General features: G+C 45.6%; 1 protein-coding gene across 3 annotated transcripts in view; it reads right to left on the reverse strand.

The window, feature by feature from the left end:
• COL20A1 (collagen type XX alpha 1 chain) overlaps positions 1-15,315 on the reverse strand; it is a 172,357-nt gene that overhangs the window by 67,662 nt on the left and 89,380 nt on the right. For all 3 annotated transcript variants that reach the window (XR_008320737.1, XM_053313548.1, XM_053313549.1), the window contains exons 21-23: positions 13,406-13,462; positions 9,355-9,393; positions 5,361-5,499 (exon numbers count right to left, since the gene is read on the reverse strand). Coding sequence is in view for 2 of the 3 variants with exons in the window: in XM_053313548.1 (XP_053169523.1) it covers positions 5,361-5,499; positions 9,355-9,393; positions 13,406-13,462 (235 nt within the window). In the remaining variant the exon portion in view is untranslated. The remainder of the gene's footprint in view (positions 1-5,360; positions 5,500-9,354; positions 9,394-13,405; positions 13,463-15,315) is intronic.

Here is a 15,315-nt window from a genome sequence, read left to right on the forward strand (position 1 = left end):
TGGGAATTCCTGCTCTGTAGTATGTGGATGGGCTTCATTACCTGAGCTATATGAAGTGAGCTGGGCTGCAGGTTTATAAACCAGGTCTATGAACCCTCACCTCTTGCCTGTGGCATCTGGTGGGCCATTGTGTGAAACAGGATGCTGGACTAGATAGGCCTTGGACCAGATCCAGCTGGGCTGTTCTTAGGTTCTTATATGGCTCTGCCTTATTGGGCTTTCTCCGCAAAGTGAGAATGAGTATACTGTTAGACTGGCGGACCTTTTGCCAGTCCCAGAAATCACCCAAACTCAAGTTCCACTGTACCTGACCCTGCTGTAAGGCACAATTGCACACAGGTAGTGTGCGGGGCAGCAGCAAACACTGTCGTTGTCCGCATATCGACCCCACGTGGCAGCAAGGTGGATGGACAGCAATGAATGCACCGCTGAGAGACCTTAAAGGCCAAGTTGAAGACAGATCATCCTGGAGAGAATCTATCTATGTGGTCGCTAAGAGTCAACACTGACTTGATGGCACTTAATTGATCGATCAATCAATCAATGCTCTTCTGGGCCTCACTAATGGGTTAGTTGCCAGCTCTTCATTTCCTGACAATAGACCCAAAGGCAAAGTCTTCTTTTCTTCACTTTCTGCCTCCCTCTTTAAAATGTCACCATGCCCTTGAAAGGATGGTGGGTTTTTTGCCTTCACGTATTCTAGCTAACTTGAGGTTCTGAGCATTTTGACTAAGGGGACTCTGTGGAATCTCACAATTTGGTGTTAAGAAGCTTTGCGTCTTTAAATAAGATTAAAATTATCCCTATGTTTCAGCAATTAAACTTAAAAAGGAAGCTACAGCTGCCTCTTAATAATCCAGTCTGTCTTGATTTGCAAAGCTGTAGTCAATAATAGAATCTAACGGAGAACATGCCAGGCCATTATAAACCCCAGATTACTAAGTGGCAACACAAAGAGCAAAGTCATGTTCCAAAGTCACTGATTACCCAAGACCCGCATAACTTGCAGAAGGCCATAAAACTGTGGCAAACACAACATGTTCCAATGTGTGTCTCCATATGATCATGTCTTCAGCCCTCCGTGTATCCAGCTGTAGACTATCCACAGATTTTGCCTGGCAGTTTTCTACAACAGTTCTCTGGAGCAGGCTAGAAACAGACGGAAGCAAATTTCCCTTGTTTTATGTGCCTCTGCTGCTTAGGATTACATGAAGGAAGCAGTGAGTTCCTGATGCTATGGAGAAGCTATAAAAATTTACCATCCAGAGTGATAAGGAAGGCAAGACTCTCTCTCTCTGACTGAATTAGGACGTAATGTGAAACTGGAATTAAATGGGGCAGAGGTTGGAACTCTGTTACGTCTGAATGCATGCAACTGCAGTTTTGAGCTGAAAGCAACCTGTGGTTTGCCTCACCAAACTCCAATTTGTACCTTCAGTTTTCACAAAGGTATGCCACCAAAACTAGAGGTTTGGCCACCGAAGACTTATGTCCAAATGTGGACAGTGCCATAACCGCAGTTCTGTGCAGTTTTTGGAGCTGTAATCATAGAGACGGTGGTGCAGATCCACCTGGGATTGCACCCACTCTGTGCCTATGGCACCTCTTGCTGGCTGACTCTCTAAGAATCCACCCTGCCCCACCGTCTCCGATCCTACAAAGCTGTTGCCTGGCAACAGGGATGCTACTACATCCCATCCCAAGCTTGTCAGCCTGTCAAGTGGCAAAAGCACACAGGGCATTCCCTCTCTCCACTATGTCTCTTGCTCCCAGCTCTTTGCAAGCAGGAGAAAGGGGAGAGAATGACAGGACAGGCTTTGCTCCCCAAGAATGAAGCTACAATGATGTATGTTCACAAGCATAAACAATCCAGGTGCCAAGCAGGGCGCCCATTACGGCACCATGATGGCCACATATGTTAGGGTGAGGATACTGGGGGTTGGGTTTAAAAGGCAGCACCAACCAGGGATTCTTGAACAGCCATTCTCTCTCTCTCTCTCTCTCTCTCTCTCTCTCTCTCTCTCTCTCTCTCTCTCTCTTTCATACTATAAGATCAGTAAACTGCCACTATGGATTTTTATCGTGGCTATTTTGTTCTACTGTTGTGTACAATTATGCTGTCCACTTCTACCCAATTTGCTTTCCATTGGCAGGGGAGGGGGATTGGTGGTTGGAAGCACAGACTCTTTTGCAGAGGGAATGCAAAACAGGAGCTCTGCCACTGATCCATGGCTTCCTATGAAGCAGTTTTGTAGATCATTGGAGGGTCTAGCAAGAAAGACTGAAAGTTATTCTCCCAAGGCAAAACAGTCCATGAAGGAAGGGAAGAAATTGAGAACCCACCAGCTGCCATTTTAGTATGTCACCCTTGGCTTTGAATAATCTAATATCGCTCCTGTCCCACAGACTCATTGGCAGTAGTCAAATACAGCACAATGTTTAGACTACAGAACATCGGCATGCTGTTTAGACCGCAGCTAGCTTCCATATTTAATATAGAGTGTATCCATTTAGGTCAATGGGACTATTTCACATCAGTGGTTTGTGGGTGGCAATTTTAGTTATTAGCTTGGGCTGTAATGAATGAACTTTCCAATTAACTGTGGTGTGTTGCTTCAAAGACCACCATACATGACTGTATTTTATAGCTGCTTCCCTTACAAACACAAATAAATACTGTGTAGATTTAACTAAAGGTTTACTCAGAAACAACTCCATTTTCCCCTTCTCCTTTCCCTCCGACTCCACTCCTCCTCACTCTCTATAGGATCCCCACTGGGACAAACTTCTCAACAACACAAGATAAAAGATTACTAGATAGACTACAACAGGCTGCTAGGCTGTGCTTATCATGGTGGATCACATGATGGGTGAAGAGTGGTCCATATAATTATGAAAAGGGTAGGAAACCTGACCTATCTGAGTTTGGAAGCTGTGCATACCCCAATTTTCTGCTCCTGGGTGAGTAGATCAAAGGAGCCATCTGTGGACATGTGCTAAGCAGCAGCTGGGGTGGAAAAAGCACTCCGATCCAGTTCCTACTTGGTACATGATCATGAATTCTGTTTTCCGCTCTGTTCTTAACCCCCCCCCCCAACAAGCATAAAATGGGAGTGTGCACAGCTCCTGAACTAAGATAGGTGGGATCTCATTCATAATAGTGAGAACAAGCCTAGAGTATTGGTCACCAAAGCAGGAGATATACAACAACCATGGCATGGCAGAAGTCACGGTACCTCCCAGCGATGCTTCCTGTCTGCATGAAAGTTTGATCGCTCTTCCCAAAGTGATTGTAAAAGAGGAGAGAAAAGGAGAATGAAGGCTCTTATTAAATTTTAAGCGTGTCGCCAGCAAATTACACATGGTAGAGCTCCATCTGCCTTATCAGATGGACCACTAGATGGATGTTTTAATGATACCATGAGCAATGATAATGAAAGCAGAAGTGCTGAGCTGGGAAATATGCATACTGAAATGAAGTGGGGGGGGGAGCAGTGCTTGTCCATGAAAGATCTCAGCATGCCTGCTAGCTCTGCTGCATCACTAAGTGGCATGTTCAGTTTATCCAGAGGCATTTCAGAACCCAATTGATGGGTCTTTGCACAGAGATGAATCCACAAAAAGTAGCACCCACAGCCTTCCTCCTCAAAAGAGATGCCTAGCAAATCTTGAACTTTTGTCCCCATCCATCAGCACCAAAGCCTTGTATCCAGCCCTTCTGTCAACAGGGGAGATGCTTTCTGCCAGATCAAAAAAAATGATGATGCACAAGGCTGTGTCAGAACCCCTTCTAACACTTTTAATGTGGTGATACTTTCTCTGTGTGGAAGGGGAGATAAACTGCCCCTATCCCCAGTCCAACATCCTTCTTGTGGCCATTGCTGTTGTCTACCTTAAAAAAAAAGTTTGCAAGCCCTTTGGGTACAGGGAGCCATTGTATTTATGTAACCGGCTGTGTAAATTGCTTTGAGTTTACACAGTAATCTGTGTAAACTGCTTTGGGATCTTTTGTTGAAAAGTGGTAGATAAATATTCATAGTTCAGGTAGCCCTTGTTATCCGTGGTCCCAGCACCTGTGGTTTCGTGTCAGGCAATGTAGACTTGACCTCATTATATGTGTTTTGAAAAACAGTAAGAATTAGCCTATCAGCAGTACCTGAGAGGCCAGAAAGAACCCCTGAGGTCATTTCCAGCCATCATTTTGCTGAACTGAACCATTTTTTGGCTCTTGCTTAAAAAAAAAGGAAGATTTGCACAATCGCCCCCCCTCCCGAAAATCAGCAGAATTAGGGGTTTGGGGGACACAGTACAACACTTTATTTCTCTAATTTCTGCCTTTTAAAACCCTTTTTCATCTCCAGGAACCTATCCCCACAATTCCCATTGCCTCAGCATCTTGTTATCCAATGTTTCATTATCCACAGTTGTAGGTGAGAACAGAACCCCTACAGATAACAAGGGCCATCTGTAGTACTTGCTCTCTTTTAAGAACTCATTTATATGTATTATTTATTTTATTTATTATTGAAAAATTTATACTGCCCTTCCAGAAAGCTCAGGGCGGTTTACATTAAAACAACATTAAAATCAATTAACAATTAAAACAGAAATTATAAAATTGCATAAAATAATAATTAACAATTAAAACATCATAAAATACCAATTAAATAGCCAAAACAATTTAAAGACAAGTTTTTAAAAGCTGAGAAAGCTTGGTTGCAGAGGTGTGTTTTCAGGAGTTTTTAAAAAATTGCCAGAGATGGGGAGGATCGTATCTCATCAGGGAGTGCATTCCACAATCTCGGGGCAGCAGCCGAGAAGGCCCGTCTCTGTGTAGCCACCAAACAAGTTGGCAGAAACTAGAGACGGACCTCCGCAAGTGTCCTCAATGGGCAGTGGGGCATATAGCGAAGAAGACGGTCTCTTAAATACCCAGGGCCTAAGCTGTTTAGGGCTTTGTAAATTATAACTAGCACTTTGTATTGTGCCCAGAAACCTATTGGCAGCCAGTGTAGCTCCATCAGCAGAGGAGTAATGTGGTCTCTCCTCGATGACCCAGAGACCAACCTGGCTGCTGCATTCTAAACCAACTGAAGTTTCCGGACTACATATAAAGGTAGCCCCACGTAGAGCACATTACAGAAGTCAAGTCTGGAGGTTACCAACAAATGTACCACTGTTGGTACAACTTGGGGTTCAAAACTGGAGTCCCAAAGCCAACCTCTCTGGCTCAACGTGTGTGTGTGTGTGTGTGTACGTGTTTACCACTGCCTTTTTTTATAGTGGTGGTATGCCTCCCGGATGCAAATGGTCACAATTTCTTTTTACCTAGAAGTCCCTGCAGAATGATGCTACATTACCTTGTTTTCCGGGTTAGCTGGATATCCCTGAAGAGGGTGTAGGTATGAGTCCCAAGGAAAATATAGGGCTCCATAGCAACTCCTTTGATGGAGGCATACTCCTTTTCCATCAGTCCAAATGCCTCCATCATGTCAAACCCTGGGGAGGGGGAATGGAGATGATATGTTAGCAGCCTAAGGGGATCCAGTCTTCCTGGGAGCAAAATGGGATCTAGTGATTAAAATGGATAACCAATTAAACAGCCATTAACTGAAGCAGGAGGCCCTTACTGCCTGTTTGAAAGGAGCTTCAGTGTATCTTATCCCTCTAAACACTGTTCCCTAACCCCAAACATGCCAACACAGCACCCCCCTCAATTTCATGAAAATGGGCTGTGATTTTGGGTTGTGTGTTTGTTGGAGCAGTCCTTGTAGCATAATTGATGGAAACAGTGTCCAGAGCTTCTCTCTGCTGATGAAAGAAAAGCTTGCAGTGTCGTTTAGGAACATAGGAAGCTGCCATATATGGAGTCAGATCATTGGTCCATCCAGCTCAGTATTGTCTACACAGACTGGCAGCGGCTTCTCCAAGGTTGCAGGCAGGAATCTCTCTCAGCCCTATCTTGGAGATGCTGCCAGGGAGGGAACTTGGAACCTTCTACATGCAAGCATGCAGATGCTCTTCCCAGAGCAGCCGCATCCCCTGAGGGAAGAATCTGGTCTTGGGGAGCAAGGGAGGAGAGCAGGTCTTGTGGTAGCAAGCATGACTTGTCCCCTTAGCTAAGCAGGGTCTGTGAATGGGAGACTAGATGTGTAAGCCCTGTGATATTCCCCTTATGGGATGGAGCCGCTCTGAGAAGAGCATTTAGGTTCCAAGTTCCCTCCCTGGCATCTCCAAGATAGGGCTGAGAGAGATTCCTTCCTGCAGTCTTGGAGAAGCCACTGCCAATCTGTGTAGACAATATTGAGCTAGATGGACCAGTGGTCTGATTCAGTGTATGGCAGCTTCTTATGTTCCTAATCTTCCCCTGCTCACACATGTAAGCTCCCATTCAAATGTAAACCAGGACAGACCCTGCTTAGCAACAGGGACAATTAATGCTTGCTACCACATACTAACAAACAAGAGTTTGTTGTTGCTTGGTCAGAAGTGGCTACTTCAAAGACTTGGACCTCTCAATTATCACTACTCACGTGCTTGCTGCTGTACCCCTAGTTATTGCTACCCTCCTCTCTCAAGACTTTGCCATCAGCAGCCATTTCTTCTGCCTGCTTCCGGTGAAGAATTGAGACAGCCAGGCCGCCTGGATTGACCTCCCCAGCACCAGTTGTGGATTGGCTCTTCCTCTTCCAGAATTATCTCCTGCACTGACCATTCAGTTTGGCCGTCATGTAAACTTTACATAACATTATATAAGAGTTGATGCCTGCATTTTCTTATGTTCCTCTTCCATCACCATCCCCTTTACAACTTTTACAGTGTCTATACTAGGTTCTAAACGAATATTCTAGATTGTTAACCACTTTTAGTTAACCATTTCCCATCTGCTGACAGGCATATCATTTCTTAAAGCCAAGTCAGGAGTGCCAGCAGCAGGGAGGTGGGGGCCAAGAGGCCCCCAGAACTCCCATAATGCACCTTGCAAGTGCACACGGCACTGACACACAACCAGTTAGTCTGGGCTAATGGCACGTTTGTACCCTTAACCCAGGCTAAGAGCCAGGGCTCCCTTGCAGGTTTGCCACCAGGAGCTGCATGACCCAGCAGTTCTCATGTGTAGGCAAAACTGGGCTGGGCTTCCCTAGCCCCATTTTGCCTGCGCATGAGAACAGCCTCAAAGAATGGTACGCATTGACAGCACCAATCACTTACTATGGATTTGTCCAATGACCTTCAGTTCCCAGCCTGTCGTGGGGTATGAGAGGGTTTCTCTTTCAATGTGAGAAATCCATGGCCAGGGTGGGATTTGAACCCGAGTCTCCAAGATCTAAGCTCCATTCTCAATCTACGGGACTGCACCAGCAGTTTTGTACTGAGAATATTATGTGACTCTACCATGAAGGTCTGTCCAGTTGTTCCCAAAGGGTGTCAGCTTGCAAACTGCAAGAGCAAGCTGGTAAAGTGCAGGGAGAAAATGAAATGCTCTTTTCCATTTTTGGATCTTCCCCTCCCATCTTGAAACCAAAAGCTGACCTGGGTTATGTAGCAAATACATATTCTCCACCCCCCCCCCCCCGAAAAGAAAAAGAAAAATCCATCTTCGGTCCTTGGAGCTCTTCCAGCTTCTCATTAAAGCGCCATGAGTCACTTTCTAAAAGTCTTTAATACAAGCAGCCTTTGCAATCAGCAATTTCCCCCCCTTTAGCTTATCTGAATTTATGGAAAGCAGGGGCTGGGATGGGAATAACGGGAGGAGAGATAACTGTATAAATAGGAAAGGGGACACATTAAAATATATCTTTTCAATCAATATCCTGCCTCTGCTCATCTCATCTCCCCATTACTCCTGTTTTCGGTAGCTTAGGTCTGATTATGATCTGGAAGACAGTGGTGGGGGGGGAGGGAGAGGGGCACTTCTATTTTGAAAAATGAGAACAGTTGTTGGATTAAAAAACGGCCTGCTTAAGTAGCACACGATGTCTTGCAAAAGACCCTGGCACTGAAATCTTATCATCTCAATTAAAGTGTTGCACCCAGTGTTAATCATGTTCTCATGCCAAAATAGGAGCCAAAGCTGTAAACTATATATTTAAGGCTGGTATCCGATGGAACAGGTCAGAGGGGTGAAACTGAGGCCCTAGGCAATTCTGCTTCTGAAAGGCTTTCTATTATTTCAGTCTAGAAGGAGAAAAAACTTGCCGAGGAATATTTACACACACACAAAAATGCTTCCTTGGATTTTCTGGCAGGATTACATGCTCAGTATGTTTAAGGGCAGAGCCAAATGCTCTCAAGCAAGCATTTGGGGTGCAACCAAGGGGCTTTCAGGGGGGCTAAAAGTTTCCTGAAAAATCCCCTAAAACTTTCCTTTTTCATGCTAGATTGTTTCTGTTTGCAGCTCTGAACACCTACAGTTTTGGAGCCCATTTTATTTGAAAAGGAGCCCACCTTCTTTCTTGTGACACTGACATCATCATGCAACCAACCTGATTTGGCTGTGCATTTCTGAGGGAGAACAAAGCTAATTCAGAGTAACGGTGTTGCCCTCGTTCTGAACTAGTTTTGTTTGCTTTCATGATGTCATTGGTACTAGGGAGGGAAAGAGCTGTTTAAAAATAAAATTGGCACCAAAGCTACAGCCTCATAAGGCTGCAAAGAAACCACAGTGGAACTCTGCTGCCACCACCTGAATGGCAAGTGCAGAGGAACATGGGTCACCCACCTGTGTGGCGAGGAGGTGCAAGCCTTCTTTCTGTAGTGCCTCTCCCATGGGGGCAGGGGAATCAGCAAAAAAGGATTCCTCAAAAAGTCTCCCAAAGGGGCACACATTTTGCAGAGGGAGAAAATATTCATAAAACGCACCCCACCCATCCCCTTTCAGCTTAACCCTAGTCAGAGGTGGATTATGAGCAGCTAGGGTTAGGCCAAGCAGGTTGGCAGCCAAACAGGTAGGTATGCCCTGCATTCCAAAGAAAGGAGTAGCCGCTGGAAATCAAGGCCCATTACTCTGAATTTACAGATAATCTCTAAAAATTATCTATTATAGATCATCTCTGTTAGATTATAGTGCTATGAGCAGGATTTGTCTTTTTTTATCTCATGTATGGCATCTTCACATTTGAGATGATGATGACGATGATGATGAAGATTTCAAAAAAGTCTAATGCAGGGTTTCTTAACCTTGGGCCCCCCGATGTTGTTGAACTACAACTCCCATCATCACAGACATGGCCTTTGTGGCTGAGGATGTTGGGAGTTGTAGTCCAACAACATCTGGGGGCCCAAGGTTAAGAGACCCTGATCTAAAGAGAAGGGGACATGCTACATAAAGAAAGAGAAAACTGGCAGCCATACCTTGTATCAAGCCTTCCATGGAGTCAAGAGCAGGGCAGTCTGCAGAATGGAATGGAACAGGGAAGAGGGAAGAGACAGGGGAACCATCAGACATATATATCTGTTGTGCACACAAAGGGCTATTACATGAAATAGTCATGGGCAAATCTGGCTCTTGAAACCTCAGCTTTTCAAACTGCCCTAGAACGATTTGGGTGATTGGTTCATGTAGCCCAGGGCTGTCTACCTGACTGGCAGCAGCTTCAGAGGTCTCATGGCAGGGATCTCCTCTTCCCAATCCTGCTATCTTCAAACTTCCTTTAATGGGAGGTGCCAGGGACTGAACTGAGCATGTTCTGCATGCAAAGCATGTTTAGGCAAGCTTGTGGGGGGGCCAGGCCCATCTCCTTTTGCTTCAGTGGACACAGCCCTGCCTCCCCCCCCCACCGCAAACCTCCTCATTTTGCTCATGAGAACGACCTCAGATCTCTTGTCTGAAATCCTGAAAAGGAGAGTCACTGCCATTGTAGAAAGTACTGAGCTAGATGGACCAATGGCCTGACTCAGTATAACCCAACTTAGTAAATGAATGAATCAATGCATACTTACTAACCGACCCCGCACAGAGCATCTGCGCACTCTTTGGGGCCGGCTGTTTTCCCCTCCTCCTCCCTCCTGCCCAGTCTCTCTTGCCTGCCCTCCCCCCTCCAGCACCACACTCTCTTGCCCTCCCCCCTTCCATTCCTCCTCTCCCTCCCCACCACCACCTGCATGGAGCACCTCCAACTGGTGCTGCAGCTGCTCCTCATGGGACAGTGGGTGGCCAAAAAGGGCCCTACTGCCACTGTTCCTCCTCCCAGGCAGCGAACAGGGAAGCCCCACCACCCGTTTCCCTTCCACCCCAGCCTCCAATGGTCGTTTCCCTCCCGCCCCGGCCTCCAACAGGCGCCAGGGCTGTGCCCCACCACCCGTTTTCCTCTCGTCCCAGGCTGCAACAGGCACAGGGGCTTTGCCCCCACAACCCCCACTGCCCATTCCCCATTCACCCCTGCTGGCACCACCCAGGCCAGACTTCCCACCTCCCGCTTCCTCCCAGCCCAGGCCACGGCCAGGCTAGGCCTGCTGCCACCTCCTCACAGTGGCTGGGCCAACTGGCGCCCAGCCAATCAGGTGCCTCTGCCGGCCAACCGGAGCCCAGCCAAGCGGTGGGGGGCGGGGGGTGGGGCTTGCCAAACATCCACACGCATCCCCTCGCAGTTCTCTACTCAGTCGGCCGTAAGAGAATTAAATATATAGATACTCCCCTCTCTGTTTTCCAGACTCTTTTGTGAACATAGCTTTTACATCAGAGTAAAGCCATTGCTTACAAAGAAACGCCGTCCCTGTGTAAGAGGGACTCCATGAGCTCTTGTATTTTATTAATTATAAATGGTGAAAGAATGGTTTTCTCACTCTAGTGCACATTCTGCCAACTGCATTGTGGAAGGTAAAATGAGTTGTTTTGTACAAAATATAAACACTTTGGCATACGTCGTCTGCTGTTCACCTTTCAGAGGAAATCCCCAGCTAAATCCTCTCTCATCCTTTGAGCCCAGGAATCAAAAATAGAGGACCACGGTTCATACAAATCAGAGATAAGAGAGGAAGAATCAAGGCTGTTTCATGAAGAGTTATTAAGTCCTCTCTGTTTAAATGGGTTGCATTACAAAAAGAAAAAACTCCTTGAGAAACCAAAGCACTGCAGTTATTTGCTTCTGTAACCATCCCAGGCAATGAGGGCAAACTCAAATCTGAGAAACAGGAGCCTTTAATGGTAAACTCAGAGATGTCCCTGAAAAGGAAGGACACTCAGGAAGATGTCCTATTTTGTAAAGGTCTTTATGAGCATCTGTTTAAGGCATGATGATGATAAAGGAAGAGTAGGGCCTGTATAGTTAAGGAGAAGAGTAAATACAACATTCAACAATTTTAAGTTCTTATTGTTCATAAAATCTATTTCCATCCAATCCACCAGAAATTTTGTACACGTCAACTAGGTGGCAAGCAGCACCAGCCCTCCAAAGCTGGAGCATATCTGCTAAAAAGAGGCTCAGATATAGCAGTTTAAAAATAAGTTACTAAAAAGAAAGGAGTGTGATGATCTTTTTCAGCACAGATAATGTACCTTACCAAAAAAAAAAAAAAAAAATCTTCCTCTTAAATTTTATCCAAAATGCATTGTTGTTTTGAGTAACATAAAATATTAATGCAGCAACATCCAAGTGCATAGAACGTAACAAGAGCCCTATACAGATATAGATATAAACTGTGCACAATTACAGCAAAGAATGCAGGCCCAGAATTCCCACCCCAGCATGTCACTTCAGTGGCACCGAGGTAATTTTAGTGCCGGGACCCCACCACCCACACACTGTGAGGCTCCCCCCAAACCTGCTTTTGGGGGCCTCCTGCTGCCACCCCATGCCTGCTCCACCACGGCGAGCCTCCATTCCCCCCCCTTAATTTTAGCTGCTATGTGCGTGGTCAAGGGGTGGCAACCAGGGGGTGAGCCGAGAAGGCCTCCCCCCCCCCCGCTGCCGCCGCCATGGCAGTAGCAGATAGAACAGCCTGCTCAGCTCACCCCTCGGCCACCACCTCTCAGCCACGCACATGGTGGCTGAAATTAAGAAAAGAAAATTGGAGGTTTGGCATGGCGGGGCAGTTTTGTTTTCGTTAAAACAAAAATGAAAAGTTTAAAACATTGCAACAATTTAAACATTTTAAAAGAATATTTTAAAACAGCATTTAAACCATTAAAACAATATTAATTAAAAAGCCTGGGTGAACAGATGCATCTTTAAAGATGTTTTAAAAGCTGTCAGAGATGGGGAGGCTCTTATTTCACTAGGGAGCGCATTCCAAAGTCTCAGGACAGAAGCGGAGAAGGTTAAAAAGATATTTATTGTTGAAAAGATATTCGTTTTGTTGAATAATCGTGTGTGTGTGTGTGTGTGTGTGTGTGTGTGTGTGTATGTATGATTCAAACTGAGGACTTCCTAATCCAGGGGTTTCCAACTTTGAGTACACAGATGGTAAACTACAACTCCCATCACCTCCTGCCATTGTGGCTGGGGATGATAGGAGATGTAGGTCAGCCACATCTGGGGATCCAAGTATGAGAACCCCTGTCCTAATCTATAGCTCAGGCTCTTAACCTTCATACTACATCAGCCCCCATTTTTCCAACTTCATCCCAGATGAGTAGATATGAGCTATTGTATGTGATGATAAGATGAATGTTGGCCATTATTGTGGGGTGGGGAACTGGTATGCAAAACCTGGTCACACACAACAGGTTCACAAAGCTGCTGCTCACTGCCAGGTCCCCTAAGGAATCCCCACCTGGGGAGTGAGAAAAGCTTTGATGATATCACTTAGCCCAATTTGTTTCTTATTTGCTGTTAAACACAATTTCTTTTATTTGCTCAACTTCTTTGATAAACATCCAACAAAAACCTTTGCAGTCTCCGAGAGAATCTCTAAACCCATTTCTACAACACCTTTATTTTACAATTGTCGCCCCAGCAGATTTTTTATAGCCCCGTTTGTTCAACATTTGCTATGAATCCTCTTCATAATGTGTTTTATAGCCAGTTGAGAAGGCATCCATAACAAACTCATTTACATTAATAACACAATTTCCTGGGTGGGTGGGGGATTTAATTGAAAGGGTTTCTAAAATGTATTCATAGCTTTCCATTTCGCCAAGGACAGAGAAATAAATATCCACTCACAAAATAAAGCCAGGCATTTGTCGCAAATAACTCCATACCTTGCTGATTTGCATTGGTTTCACCTTGGAGAGAGGGTGAAAAAAACCCAATTGTGACTTAAGAGCTGCAGCAAAATTGTGCTAATCCTGGGTGGGTGGTGGTGGGGACTGCAAGAAACTTCAAAATCCAGCACTCAGAACATTGGCACTGGATTTTGAAGAAATAATTCCATTTCTTGACAATGTTTCTTGACATCTGTAAGAAAGAATGATACAACCGTAGATCTAGAAAGCTAGGGAAAGTAAAAACAGGGTCCTTACCCTGAATTTTGAAGGGGATTGATCCTCGTGTTGTAGGCAGTCTGGCCAAGGCAGAAGCTACGAGAAACATACTTTAGTTATTGCAAATATAAACCTGCAACAAAATGATGCAGAATATCCCCGGTGTGCATGTGTTACATCAGCCTGTGATTGAGCATGGTGAAAAGCCAAAAGTTAGTGGCAAAGACAAGAGTCCCTAATCTAATTTAATGAATGAATGAATGAATGAATGAATAAAAAACCCAAACTTTCATCTCTGGTGATGAAATAACATAACAATAAAATAAAACAAGTTAAAACATAGACGAAAAATGTAAAACAATTGAAACAATCAAAAAGTCAAAAGCAGATTAAAACTTTAAAATTTTAAAATGTTTTTAAAAAATTGGGTGAAGCTGAAAAAGCTTGGGTGAAGAGGTGGGTTTTCAAATGCTTTTTAAAAATTGTCAGAGATGGGGAGGATCGTATCTCAGTAGGGAGCGCATTCCACAGTCTCAGGGCAGCAACCGAGAAGGCCCGTCCCCGTGTGGCCACCAACTGAGCTGGCGGCAACTGCAGATGAACCTCTCCAGACAACCTCAATGGGCAGTAGGGCTCATAATGAACTTGGGCCTTACTTCATATGCAAGTGTTATTTTCCCTGTTTTCTAAGTAGTTTTAGGCTGTGTTCAGACATACAGGATAACCACAGTTATAGCTAGCCAAGGTTGTAACTGCAGTACGCCCAAATGCATAAAACAGCAGTTATGGGCTGAAAGCTAAGTCCGGTTTGTTTCATGAAACTCCAATTGGAACCTTCAGTTATCTCTAAGTTTTGCCACCGCCAACTGAGGTTTTGCCACCCAAGTGTTACACCTGAATGCTGACTCAGCTATAACCGTGGTTTCATGCTTATTTGAAACTCCAATCATAGAGGCGGGTGGGGATGTGCCTCGGTGGCTGGGCAGCAGGGAGGGGCTCCCCTCTCCTTCAAATGGAAAGAGAGGGGAGTTTGGCTGGCCATGGAGTTTGGCAAGTTTGGCTGGCCATGGTTTGGTGAACGTCTGCAGTGCAATTTGGAGTGAAGAATTGAAACTTCACCCATGCTTAACTCCAGTTGACTTGTACGTCTGAACTGGCCCTTAATGGGGGATGCACTTGTGCTCAGTTCAACTCCTTTCCTTCCAGCCCTAAAGTTTCAAGAGCTAATGGCTAGTGAGGTATCAGTTTAATGTTTGCATCAATATTTACTCAGCTTATAGGGAGGGGAAGGGATTGTCGAATAGCTTATGAGGCTATTCACATGTGCAGCAGAAACCGAGCTAAGGGAGCCCAGCCTGGTTTCTGCTGCACGTGTGAACCACTTGGTCCACACCTGCACCCGGTGGCTACAAGGTGGCAAACCTGCCTATGTAGCCTCCCCATTAAACAAGGTTAGGAGAGCGAGTGCTCTCCTAAGCCTGTTTTCTTGATTGTGTGTCTGCCGCAGCTGCTCGCAGCCATGGAGGGTGCACTCAGCGGGGAGGGGGACTCCCAGTAACGCACCACACATTCGTGCGATGCATTATTGGGGCTCCATGGGTGGGGCAACACGCAGTGGTGCTTTCCTGAGCCCGACCCCTGGAGTGGCCAAGCGAGGCGTGGGCAGCCTGCAGGAGAGCCGCCGCTTGTCTGGGCGGGTGATCCACCCACCCAGGGACCTCACAGTGAGCGCCTGCGGGGAAGGGAAGGTCAAGCCTCCTTCCCCGCAGATAGTCCCGAAGCTCTTCGCACAGATTGTGAGAAGAGCTTCTATATCTAATGGTGCATGTTGTTAGTTTATTGTGTGACTGTAGGCCCATTCACACAATGCTCATAGATTGAGTATACAGCGTACACAAATACAGATCTGTACACAGGTACAGTCATTCGCATGTTATGTTGAATGCAGG

This window comes from Hemicordylus capensis, chromosome 4, assembly GCF_027244095.1.
Source record: "Hemicordylus capensis ecotype Gifberg chromosome 4, rHemCap1.1.pri, whole genome shotgun sequence".
Taxonomy (NCBI): Eukaryota; Metazoa; Chordata; class Lepidosauria; order Squamata; family Cordylidae; genus Hemicordylus; species Hemicordylus capensis.